The sequence below is a fragment of the Calonectris borealis genome, chromosome 16 (assembly GCF_964195595.1).
Source record: "Calonectris borealis chromosome 16, bCalBor7.hap1.2, whole genome shotgun sequence".
NCBI classification, from domain to species: Eukaryota; Metazoa; Chordata; class Aves; order Procellariiformes; family Procellariidae; genus Calonectris; species Calonectris borealis.
Window position 1 is genome coordinate 9,232,018 of NC_134327.1, and position 13,380 is coordinate 9,245,397.

Below are 13,380 nucleotides of genomic sequence, written 5' to 3' on the forward strand. Positions count from 1 at the left end.
AGGACAGGAGAGGCGACACGAAAGGGCACAAAAGGGAAATAAACAAGAGCACCTAAAAGCCCGGCGGACTGTGGAAGCCTTCCCAACCCCCTTCCCGCTAAAAAACCCCACTGCGGTGCCTGTGCCACGCCACGGGTGGCCCTGCCCCGGCCCCCTCCCCTCTCCAGCCTCCCCAGGCGCCCGGCCCTTCCCGCCGCGCCGCCAGCCCCCGCGGGGAGGAGACGGCGGCGGGAGGGCGGCAGCGCTTCCCTGAGCCCCGGCAGGCCCAGCCCGGGCCACGCCGGGCGTCGCATCCGGAGGGCGGGAGGGCGAGCCGCTGAGAGGGCCCGCGGTCCGGCGGGCAGCAGCCGCAGGTGAGAGGGACGGCCCCGGCTCGGCGGAGGGCGGGCGGGGAGCGGCGCCGCCCCGCTCCGCCTGGCCGGGGACTGCGGGCCGGCCTGTCAGCCCTGGCCGCCGCTCGGTCGCAGCGGGCGGGCCGGCGCCAGCAGCGCGGCGCGACTCCGCGGGAGCCAGAGCCGTGACCCCCCCGCCCTTACCTCCCTCAGCTCGGGCGGGCAGCGCTGCCCAGCCCGCCGCGACGGGGCCCCCCAGCCGCCAGCGCCGAGCCCCGCGGCGGGGCAGCACGGCCCCCTCAGCCCTGCGCGGCCTCCGCCCACCCCGTGCGGTCTCTGTACCGCGGCTTGGTGCGGAGCCTGGAGGGGAGGCCCGCGCTATGCCCCGGCGCTACAGGTCGGGGGAGGCCGGGGAGGCGGCCCGGGGCCCGGCCGCTGCCTTTGAGCTACTGCTGCCCGGGGACCCGCTTTAAGGGCGCGGGTAGCGGCAGCGCGCCTCGGCGCTGGCGGTGTGGCAGCGGCGGCACGGCGGGGTGTGATTACTCCGGCTCCTGACCTGGATTTTAAGTGTCCGGTGGAGGCCGCGGGTGGCGGCGTGGCGGTAAGGGTAACGCCTGGGGCTCGGGGCGCTGCCTGCCTCGGGGCGAGCGTTCTCGGGGTTCCCCCCGACGGGAGCGCACCTCGGTCCGTCTCCTCGCCAGTGCTGCTAGGAACGAGAAGTCAAACGCTGCTGAATGAAAATACTGTGTAAACAAAGGGAGGGACCATGTATGTAGGCAGAGTGTAAATGGTAATACTGACACGGTGACTAGTTAGATTTACAAGCAGGAAACTGCATCTTTTAATCTTCCCCTGGTAAGGGTAACCCTAGCAACAACAGATTAAATTTTTGTGGGGGAAGAGATTTTTGAGCTGATGTTGCCTTTAAACTGTCACAATTAAATATGTTCAGAGTGTTTAAAGGCATTTTGCCTTTATATGCAGAATTTTGAAACTGTACAGGGTATGGTTTCAATTCTGAACATGAGGCTACTCACAAAACCAAGACTCATTAATGTGTTACAAGTTTCCAGCACTGGTAGCAATAAATTGTCCATGCAGATAGTTAGAATTGACCTTTTTATTGGTAATTCAACACCCTTCAGTTAAATACAGGGTTAATGTTATAAAGGAAGGAGGTGAGAGTCACCTTGTATCTTGATACTTGGCTTTGGGAGTTTCAGAAGAGCTTTCAGGGATGAGCCGCCTACCTTAGATGTACTTTGTAAAAATGTTTTAGACTCTGTGGCTCACATTAACATCTGAAATCTACATTCTCTGCTTTTGCAAAAGAAATATTTCATTTTCACAAAACATCTGCACGAGCCTGTTACTAATTGTACCTTAATTTTAAGGAAAATTGGATGGCTGGATGAGAACTGGTTGTTCAGAAGATTCATAATCGTGGCTGAGGATCACAACATGTCTAAAGAAATGCAAGAGCTGCAGAAGCAATGGCACTCCATGGTGCAGTCCATCCACAGCAACTCAAATGTGGGTCTGGATTATAATTTTATATAATATATTTATAAAGATACTCCTTTCATAACTCTCGGAATATCACACTCCAATTTATTTAAATGCCATTTCAAAACTTTTTTTTTTTTGGAGAAAATTGGCACTTCCTTTTTTAAGTGAACACTGAGGAGCCTATGGGAAGGGCTGTCCTCCCACACCTTCAGCAAGCAAGAAAAAGGGAAGCCTGTTCTGCATTTCTGTGTTTTTCTGGTATAACCATTTGAGATAGTAGAGTGACTTTTTAGTGAAATGGTTGTGCTGCTATAAAAAGAACTAAAACTACAATACATATTTTCTTAAGGGAAGGGAAATGTCTCTACTACAGTAAAATTCCAATGTATAGGTATGACTGCCTCTGTAAAAAGGATTTTTTTTTCTACCAGTAACATTATAATTAAATTCTTAACAACTCCGTGATACAGACATGCCTGCACTGTACGCTCGATAAATGAGCAGGTTGCAGGTATTACTGAGACATGGAAAAAAGAAAAATCATCATTTAAAAATGCTACAATATCTTTTTTTCTTAACAAATACAGTTCTCTAGATCAAAATCATAGCTGTTGATACCCTACTGAAATCTGTGCAGCTAAACTGTGATTTGGTTTTTTTACTTGTTTTCAGGGTGTTTTGTTTTGTTTTGTTTTGTTTTTTCATTTGTGCAAGAATGGAACTGGAAAGTCCAAGAGAAACTATCTGTTGTTGGTAGAATTATATTTGCTCTGCAGTTATCTAAATTTGCAGTAAGTCCTCATGCTTTTGAAATACAGAGGCAACAGCTGCCCTCTGTTCAAGCTGCAGACTTGACCTTTAAAAGTTACCTAGGACGAGATAAAAACAAAATCTGAAATGTTTTTCTTTCATCCACAGGTTGTTGCATTTATGAATTCTCGTGTTGGCCAATATTTAGATGATCATCCTTTTGTTGCCTTATCACTCCTGATGTTTATTGCAGTGTCTGCTATTCCTGTTGCATTCTTCCTGATTTTTGTTGTTACAACAGCCATAATGGCCTGTATTGGTGTGATAGTTATGGAAGGTATTGTATGCATGCATGCATGCACTTACTTATTCCCTTTTAAGACGTCTTTTCCTTTTTTCCTTCTTCCTTCTGGAGTTTCCAGTTCAAGCAATTGAGGATTTCTGTATGGAGTCCTCAGGTCTCAGCAGTAGTGAAACTCTTAATACAAGAATAGTAATCTGATTAACTGTAGTCTATACAGGGGAAGTCCCATTTCCCTTTCTAATCTCAGCCACCAGGATATGGCTAAACCAGTTATCTTGACCATGCATAGCTTTTATAGCGGCTAGCTAGTTGATTGCAGACTGTTTTCCCAAATGGTTTGACTTTGGGGTTGTGGTAGGATGTCAGCTCTTCTAATTTACTTGTATATAAACTTGTTTAAATAACAAACTGATTTTCTTTTATTAGGTGTTGTAATAGCCATAGGTGGCATAGCCCTCCTTTGTGTGCTCTGTGGCCTGGGTGCACTTTCACTGGGAGTTTCTGGAGTGCTGAGTGTTTGTTACGTAGTTCTTTCAACTCTGGTCAACTCCTGGTGTGCCTCAAGGTGAGTATTGACGTCTTGATCCACGCTTGGATTTCAATTCTGCAGCTGTACTATTGCATTGGTTAGTTCATTTATTCTGAGTGAGCCACTGTTGCTTAGTTTAACAAATGTTTCTTGAACATTAGAGCATCTTTGGCTACCCTGGTGGCTAATGTGCAGCATATAAATGTCCAGTCATCAATATATATTTTAATGAGAGTTAATACATGCCCTCTTTCCTATTTAGGAAAGAGGAAATGTAAATAGTCTTTAAATGTGCACGTGCTAACACAACACGACATCAAGCAATAAAATACAACTTTGTCTCCCTCAGAGTATTTGTTGCTTTAAATGTCATCAAAACACACTTCCAAATTGGACTTTGCCTAGAGGATGAACCTTTTGCAGTTCTTTCTGCATGATGACCCAGCTATCTCTGCTTACCTGCATTTGTAGAGTAATGGACCAAAATTAGTTGTCGATTTGGGATAGGCAGAGGTGTACTTAAAAGGGACAGTGTAGCCAAAATAGAAATGACAGGTTTGGCTGGATGCTGGACACGTGCTGCTTGCCAGTCATGTCTCCCAGTACTGTAGGCTTGGAGGCCTATTTCAGTCAGCGTTGCCTTAGCCGTGCTTTTACCAAGCATCTGGCTAGGAGTAAGAGGCACTAGCAGGTTGTGCTGGAGTGCCACCTATTGCCCACTTAAATACCTACCAGGGAACGAGTAATGATAATCACTTCTTAAGCTTAGGGAAGAGCAAGAAGAAAAATTACAGCTGCTCCCTCCTAGACACTCTCAGTTTGCTCCTTCATCACAGCTGTGCTTCTTGCACAGCTCTCAAGGACACGCAAAACTGCCTCTGGAGCCCGTGATGTTGTCAGGATGACAAGACCATGGTGCAAGGCCCAGTGTGCTTGCATTTGTTCTAGAGCTCCATACCACTCCTCCAGCGCATGCTGTCAGGTCCGTAACATTGCCCACCAATTCCAGAAAAGACTTCTTTTTTTCCATAGCATATCTGAATATGCAACCAACCTACAGACCAGTCATATTGACTTACAGCTTTGGTGTTAAAACAGATAACATCTGCTCTTTTTATGTTCCTATGTCTTTTGAGAGAAGCTCTGGTAGACCAGCTGTGGATGTTCCAGGAGTCGCGGACAGGTTTACATCTCACATTGCTCAATTTTTTTGAGCAAAAAGTTAAAAGACAGTAATCTTATGGAATAACAGACCGTTAAACCATTCTTTTCTACTGTATACAGGGGTCAGATAAGGAAGCAAGAAGTTAATGGAAGTTTGCCACAGAAGAGTCCTTCTGTATTGGACCTTTCTGCCAATAATGGAAAGAACGAATAAGTGGGTTTCTCCCCACTTCCTTCACAGGCACTTAACTGTACTACTCTGACCTTTGCAATGTAACTGTTTACTCATTGAGCATTTGACCTTTGTGCACGCCTTATGGGAACTGAAAAAATCAATATGCATCTTACATTGTCACCGTAGAACTAATTTTAAGAGCAACCATTAAGCAGCAGTGCATTGTGATACTAAGTCTATGTGCATGATGGAATGTTCCGCAGAATTTGGTAAAGGGACATAATAATAACAGCTCTGTTAAGTAAGTGACAATTAGGTGAAAGAAAGGGTAGGTAGGTATTTGACTTCCCATTTGTTACTGGAGTTCTGGATGTACTCTCTTTTGAAATTTGTATGCAGCAATTGGTCATTTTGATATATAGGTGTCAAAGCTCAGAACACCAGAAACGTGTTTTGAATGTTAAAAAATACTTTTAAGCCTTAACAGCCTTTGTTAAAGTAGTATGAGCACACCATGCTAATGCTTTATATTTATTATAAGAGGAAAATTGGGTTTTATCTTATGTTATCGTATAAGCTTTTATATACTTTCAGATGTTGCATTATTCTGAAGGGATGTTTTCCTTGTTCTCATTGCCTCATACATCAATGGTATGCAATTAGGTCTTGCATTTTGTCATGTTTGTTTAGGTATTTAAATTGCCTATTTTGCTTCTCAGTTGTAACTTCTTGTATGTTATTTAAACTTTTTTCATTTTTGCAAATGCTATAATATTTCTAAGCATTAAGAAAGTATCTAACTATATTAGTTTAATAAAGTGCTGTTTGTTTAACTAGGTTGTCTTGTTATTCTATTTATTCTACAGTAAAAACAAGTTTTCCAGATCTACTTCTAGAAAGGCTACATTTGGAGCTGTAATGTTAAAGTATGTTGGCTGGCCAATACTGCTGAGCCACAAACTGCAGACAGCTTGTATTACATGAGATGATCCCCTTTCTCATGCCTGTAAAGGAAATGCAGAATCCTAAGGACTAAATTAGAGTGATACTCCAGTTTTGCATGAACCAACATGCTGTTTGACTGCAGCACGGAGTCAAAGTCTGTCTGAGCCATAATGTGTTCCACATAGTATTGATGGTAAGATTTTCAGCTGTGGTGATAAGCTGGCCCCACGCGTCAGCCCTGCTCTGTGTTACTGTCTGCAGGAGACAGACAGGACCAGATGCCAGTTCATAAAGGGCTTTAGTGTTTACTAAATTCCAGTTAAATGTGAAGGATTTACAGAATGGAGACCATCACAGGAGACTTCTGTCATAATTTATCAAGTAGATAAAATGTTTGTTTTTTCAGGTGCTTTAAAGCTTTATCCCAACCAGAATTTTTTTTTTTTAAAACTTCCAGTTGATGGTAGTATACACGTGGTAGGAGGGGAAAAGAAAAAGAAGCCGGAAAAGTACTTTCTCTACTTTCCTTGTAAGAAAAGTTAGTGGTGTGATACTGTTTACATGACATACAGCCTGGAGAAGTCCATCTAAAAGATAGAACAAAGATTTAGGATTAATGTATGTACATGCTTTTTTTTACATTGCTGTTACCCCACTTTAGGAGCAAATCTGCAGCTGCTGTCAATTACAGTAGAGCTCTGCCAGTTTACAGCAGGTGAGGATCAGTGAGGGAAAAAAACCAGAATGCTGTTCTTAACAATTGTGTGGTGCTGCCCAGTGATGCACATCACAGCTGTATGTAATACAACCTAAAAGCAAATTCCCCAGTGCATTCACTGGACTGCAAAAAACTGAAAGATACTGGTGTTTGCAAATGAAGAGACTCCAACTAGGTAGTATGCTGGGGGCGTTGAGGTGAAGGAGGTGTTTTGCACCAGCTGGTAAATGGAATATATTATCGCTTGTGCAAACGGACTGGTGCCTGCTTTTAAGGGCTGTGAAATACTGAAGTAACAACTATTTCTAAGTGCCAGAAATCCTTACAGCTAGCAGAAAGTAAGCCTTGAAATGGAATTCTAATCATTACAGAATCCTTTCTGCCTTTCACCAACTACTGGCCCCCATCACCAGGATAGGGTGCAAGTCTAATCTTACTTTCTCTAGACAGTAATGCCTTCAGTCTAGTTTACTGTCTGCTAAGAGCAGACTAATGGTTATGAGAGAAATAAGGCAGAGTGTGACTTGATTATAACACAGTCACCGCCTCATTTGTTTAATGTTTCCAGTGTTTTGCCTGTTTTACATACTGAACTGCTGCAATTTCACACACACTTTGAAAATAAATCCCTTATCTCCTATTTTCTTCTATCAGTCTGCCTAAAATGAAACATATATAACTCTTTATTACTGTGCTTGAGACCTCAAAATGAATTGAAATGGAGAAAGCACGTCACAGGAGGGAAGTAATGATGCTGATTATCATTTGTGCTGCAACTTATCAGGCATAGCCAGAAAATACCGGATTTCCACATACTTACTGATGCAGCTTGTGCCTTTCCACTTTAGGATGATCTTGCTTCAGAATCTGAAGAGATTAACCCCAATCTATGCTTGCAAATCTTGCTGCAAACTTGACTTCAGGTTAAGATGATATTTATACCTCATTAGACCACATAAAAGCAAAATGTGCTCTCAGTGCTGGCTATCCATCATTTTTAGTGGATTTTATTTACTTCCAGGCCCCATCTGCCTCTCCAGAGCACAAGTTCATTGCTTGGTCCATCAGTGGATCCCGATTCACCGCCTACAGCACTAGAACGAAACTCTGCTCTCCCTGCAAGCGTATTTCCAGCACTCTGCTGCCAGCCTGGTGACAGGCGCTGCCTCGTCACATCTTGGTGTCACTTTTGCCTGGTGGTGGTACAGGGAGCAGAGGAGCTGCTTTTTAACCTGCATTAACAGCCTCCGCTGATGCTCAGAGCAGTGGCTTTCTGAGCAGCCCCACAGATCTCCAAGGAATCGGCAACCTTTATCTTTTCAACATGAAACACTAACATCTTCGAGCTGCTGATAGGGACCAATTTTTCCTGAAGGATGGATTTTAAAACAAATCTCACTGAGAGCTTGAACAGCTGCATCCCCAACAGCTCCAAGGCTGGTCACAACTTTTCTCTGCCTGCTAAGTGCAATAAACAGGTAAGTGAAAATATACATTAGTATATAAACTATAATAGATTTAGGTGGGGGGGAAGAAAAAAAAATCACTTATGTGAGATGGTTTTGAAGAAAGCCTGAACATGAATATTAATATCCATACAGTTGAGCAACATATGTATCAGAGATATGAATATATCTATTGAAACATATATTCATTATATATGTATGCATTTGAAAGGGTCTCCATGCACATATATGGAATGATATTCACACTGGTCTCTTTCATTCTATTGTTAATACGTGTTTAATGTTCATACATATGAAGGAAAGAGTGGGTGTATGCACATTTGATTAGACACATTTTAATTATACAGTTGCAAAAGCTGCTGAGAAAGTGCCTGTGTGTGGTTAAACACAACCACACACAAAAAGCCCTTCCTCATCTTATACGTGCTTAAGAAATCTGCTATTGTTTGCATTCAGAGCACTGATTGTCTGTTAAGAAGCCAGAATATCCACAAGGCATGTCCTCACCAGTGGTCCTGGCACAACTGACTTTTTCCTGCCTATGCTTATCTCTGCAGGTGACCCCAGCAGGATGAGCTATGGCAGCTTCATCATGCCCACCCTATTTGGCATTATCTGCCTGTTGGGCATCATTGGTAAGAGCCTGGTTATCCGCAGTCTTAAAGAAATCTGGCCCTAGCAGTAGTGTCCCAGATATCTTCATCATCAGCCTCTCCATGGTGGACCTGCTCTTCCTTATCCACCAGCTGCTGGGGAACGGAGCCTGGTGCTTTGGGGGGATGATGTGCACAATCATCACTGCCCTGGATGCCAACAGCCAGTTCCCCAGCACCTACATCCTCACCGCTATGTCCATCGACCGCTACCTGGCCACCATCTACCCCTTCACCGCCACTCGCTTCAGGAAGCGCCCTGTGGCAATCCTTGTCATCTGCGTGCTCTGGGCCCTTTCCTTCCTCAGCATTACACCTGTGTGGATGTATGCCCAGCTCATCCCTTTGCCTGGAGGTCTACTAGGCTGTGGGATTCGTCTGCCAGACCCCCAGAGGGACATTTATTGGTACACTCTCTACCAATTTTTCCTGGTCTTTGCCATCCCTTTTGCCCTCATCATGGTGACCTACAGGAGGATCCTGCTCAAGATGGCCAGGTCCTCAGAAGCGCTGATGAGCCAAAGATGCATCAAGGCGCGAACAAGAAAACTGACCCATATGGCAATTACTATTTGCATGGCCTTCTTCATTTGCTGGGCACCTTTCCACATCCTGCAGCTGGCCCAGCTCGCTGTGACTCACCCCACTCTGCCTTTCTTCTATGCCTACAATGTGGCTATCAGCCTGGGTTATGCCAACAGTTGTCTGAACCCCTTCATCTACATCTTGCTGGGCCAAAATTTCCGGAGGCAGCTGGGGGTCCCTGTAAGGCCAGCAGCTGCAGGGAAGGCTTCCCCACACGGGAGCAAAAGCATTCAGGGGGATGCAATTGAGCCAGGGCAGCCACTGCTGCATTTGGTGTCCGTCTCCAGCAGGTAGCAAGACCTGCAGCAATTAGGGTATGCCCTGCAAGCCGGCCCCTCTCCTCTCCCAACCAAACACACAGGCAGTGGCAGGGAAGCGAGCACCATGCACCCATCTCCTGTGGGATGGACCTTTACCTGGCCTGGAGACAAAGCAGTGGCAGCACTTGGGCAGAAGCTTTATTTAACCTTATGTTCTTATTTACATCTTCCCTAGCAGCTATGAATTATATTCTCCCCAGGAGATGAAAAGCTTTCAGGCATTTTATTAGATACACCCATATACTAAAAATATTTTGATGCAAAACCCCAGACAAGCAGCAACCCACAGCCCAGCACTGAGACACTGCCACCATTTGAAACTTCAGGAGTTTCAAGTTTATTTCTTGCTTTAAGGAGGAGAGAAGGAATTTGGACTGTTCTAGATCATTTTTCTTCCCCCAGAAACATGGCTCAAGAGCATAAAACACTTCATGAAGATTTTAAACAAAAGGACAACTGTGTTTTCATCTCCTTTCTAGCATACCAACTCCATGACATCTTTGACAGCAGGTGGGACATCAATCATTTTCTGTCACTTTAAAGCCAGCAAACTACCCATTTTCCAGAATCAGCAATTGTCAAGAAGTCCAATAAATATTCTCAAATACATTTAAAAGTAACCAGATTAATTTATTCACAATTACTCAGAGAGACAGTTCTGTACCATCTTGTTAGGGGACAACAGCAACCCACATTAAACAGTGGCTGCCGCTAAGTCACCACATGGCTTTGCAGTGGAAAATAACGATTAGATTCTATCTACAGTAAAAAAAGAAAACAGAATAGTTTCTTACCATTGCCAGTGTATCATGTGCACACGTATATCATTGTAGTATTTCCTCAGCCAGCAGCAAGCTTTTAGTAACTACACATCTGGAAGCATATTGCTCAGGTTTTCAACGTGATTGTAGGTGGCTCAGTTTTCATCTGCCCATCCTGAACAATTTTGAAAGGAACTTGACAGTAGAAACCACAGAGCATCCATTCTCTGTCAACCAAACCACTTTGCTTGCACATGGCAACCAAAAATCACTGGGCTTTAGTTTCAGAATGCTGCTATTCTACTAATAGCAGGCACCTACATCCAGAAAAATGGGCAAAAGCAAAGGTTCTACACGCTTCAGTTTTAAAGGAACATTTACCTCTTTATGGTAGATCAGTTAAAGCTGCTTAAAAAGCACTATTGTATTTCAAAAGATCATAGAGACCAGATCAAATTCTTTATCAGGAACGCCCAGCTGCCAGAATGTGCAACCTACTTTAATTTTAATAAATTAAAAGTTAGAAACAGCATCACTACCTTGATTTATTCCTGCTCCTATAAAGTAACCAAACATCAACACTGCAAATGAAGAAATGTACCCATGGTCATAGAAATAAGAAATGTATAAGAAATGTACCATGGTCCTAGAGGAGCGGGGATCAGTTGTTGTAACCTAGCAGAACATAAGGAACCCATAGGTCAAGTGCAGTCTAATGACGTTAGTGTGGTAGAACTGGTCTTCCAGTGAGGTGGTGTTAGTGCAGAGGCAGCATTAATGCTCTCAATTCTCTCTGCCTGCAGGCTGAACATACTGGTAAACCCTGCGTGGCTGCCTGCAACCTAATAACATGGTAATTTTCTTCAAAGGTATTTGAGTTTGGAAAACATTCCTTTAGAGAGAGGAAGAGCAACATATCAAACTGAGATTTTGACTTTTTGATGGGAAAGAATATTAATGGTGCAAATAACACCAAAATGTGACCTAGGAAATCTTTATAGCCTCTTCTGGTACGCCAATAACTTAGAAAAGTTTTCCAAATTTCATACAGATTAGGAAGACTTGCATGTAAAGAAAACTTAGAAAGCTAACAAATGATGTATTGCTACACACGTGCTCTTTCTTTGTAATGTAAGCGCCTCTTAGGCAGGGGGAGAGGGAAAATAACAGGTATAATGATTAGCTTCTACTCCAAGCATCAGTGTGTAAGTGTTACAGACAAGACAGCTTTACCTGTTACTCACAACCCTTCTTTTCCTTTCAAGGAACACCCCATTTCCTCCCTCAGCTTTCAGAGGCCCCAAAATGACATACTCCTGGTACCCCTATTGAATGACCGTGGAACTCCTGGCCACCAGAACATCAGCTCTGGCAGCAGGAAGAGTCTGTTCCACTTTGTGGGAGTTCTCTTAATGTCCTCCTAGCCCGCTGTGTTCAGAAGAGGCAGGCTCCAGCTTCACTATCAATGCTCCTCTAAAGGCCTTTTGCAGTTATCTGAATCACATAGTACGGAGGAAGAGGAGCAGGTTTGGTTTGTTTGGTTGTGGTTTTTTTTTTTTTTTTACAGTAATGTTTTAAAACAAATGCTGGGTGTTGCTAACAGATTTAAATAAAGCCAGGTTTTAATTCCCAGCTACAGCAGAGTTCCAGCTGTTCTTGTAAATGTGAGGAGCTGCACATACTACAGATGTTGGCACAACATGAATTTTCTTAAAAAAAACCAATTAAATAGAATCACAATTATGAACAAAAGCATTTAATAAGCATTTCAAAAAGGAAATCGGCTGCAAAGTCCAACAGGAATGTAATACAGCAATGGGAGATTGCAGAACAAGAGGACTCAGGAATTCAGTATTAGTCATCATTAAAGCTAAATCTTCAGTGAGGAGATATTAAGAGAACTAGCAGTGTTCAGTCTCATAAGTTGATGCAGGAGAGAATATGTGATAGACATAAATAATTAACAGAGCAGGAGCACTGCACTGAATGCTTTCTACCCTGACAGGCGGTGGAAAGCCACAGGAAAAGCAAAGGCAAACCTGAAATGGATCCAGTAAACAAAGAAACATTCTTTTTCTACAATCCATAATTGGCCTGAAGTATTTATCATGCAAGATGACAGAGACTAAGAGAGTAGTAGAACCAGAAATAATTTGTTAGTAATGAGCAACAAATCTATTCGTGATCCTCTTGGACAGGGCTTTGGTTTTAAACCATTGTTTTTCAAAGCACCCCATTATCCCCGGCTGACCACTACTGCAATACAGTACGATCTAGCAGAATAAGCAGCATTAGGTAAGGACTCAAGAAACCCGAGTTTTTACCTCCAAACTCAGAGCATAAAAGTGCACTTATTTGCTTATCAGTAATCATGAACAGGCACCCTCTATGCCTGTTTTTCCCTAAAACCACTAGTAATTGTATTGCCTTTCGTGTAGGGAAGCTTTGAGGCTCACAGACAGAGAGCAAGGCAATACTGGGGACTGTTCTTACTCCCTTTAACTGAGCCAATTAGGAAAACTTTGTCCATTACCCAGTTATAATACAGATACCTTATTTATAAGCTGTTTAAGAGACAACAAGAACACAAAATCTGTTCTGGTAAGGGTGACATTCTTCTACTTCAGAGAGGTGGCTTTGTTATCAACTGCTGGAATCTCCAAAATAACCAACTAATTGGTCTACAGGGAACAGAACAAGCAGATAGGGCATCAAAAAAACCTTTAAGCTACATTACTAACAGCAATATATCTGAAAATGAGGACCAGACCTGCAGAGGTAGAGCTGGCAAAACAAACAGAAGCTACTGCTAACTGCAACAGAAGAGAAGGTAGCAGTGAGCTAGCACACTTACAGCAGGAGATAATTTCTTTCAAGAGCTTACCAATTAGAGAGGCAGATGCCAAGCATCTGCTCATTAGCAAGATGACTAGAAATCCTGAAGCTGATGTTCAGTATGAGAGGACTGGACCAGGCTATCACTAGCCATCTCCTTCAGCTGCCCATGCCCCCACACCACAGGTGGGCCATTGGCTGCCCAAGAGGTAACCACAATGTGGCCACAGCAGCCTGGCACAAGGCAAGCGTGGCCAGCGGGAAGGGCAACTGTGCTCAACGCTGATGCCACTGCAAAGGGGAAGAGGGCTTTTAACCCAAAGGTACAGAAGGG

General features: G+C 43.8%; 2 protein-coding genes across 2 annotated transcripts; both read left to right on the forward strand.

The window, feature by feature from the left end:
- The first annotated feature begins 218 nt into the window (after window positions 1–218).
- LDAF1 (lipid droplet assembly factor 1) lies at window positions 219–5,596 on the forward strand. Its single transcript, XM_075164864.1, has 5 exons — window positions 219–353; window positions 1,727–1,865; window positions 2,760–2,928; window positions 3,322–3,460; window positions 4,709–5,596. Exons 2-5 carry the CDS (start codon window positions 1,794–1,796, stop codon window positions 4,800–4,802), a joined length of 474 nt encoding a protein of 157 aa, XP_075020965.1. The 5' UTR covers window positions 219–353; window positions 1,727–1,793; the 3' UTR covers window positions 4,803–5,596.
- Window positions 5,597–7,802: 2,206 nt separating this feature from the next.
- On the forward strand, window positions 7,803–9,424 carry LOC142088990 (melanin-concentrating hormone receptor 1-like). Its single transcript, XM_075164863.1, is given in 3 exon segments — window positions 7,803–7,882; window positions 8,445–8,543; window positions 8,545–9,424. Coding segments are annotated over 3 exon segments (1,059 nt in total).
- Window positions 9,425–13,380: the final 3,956 nt, after the last annotated feature.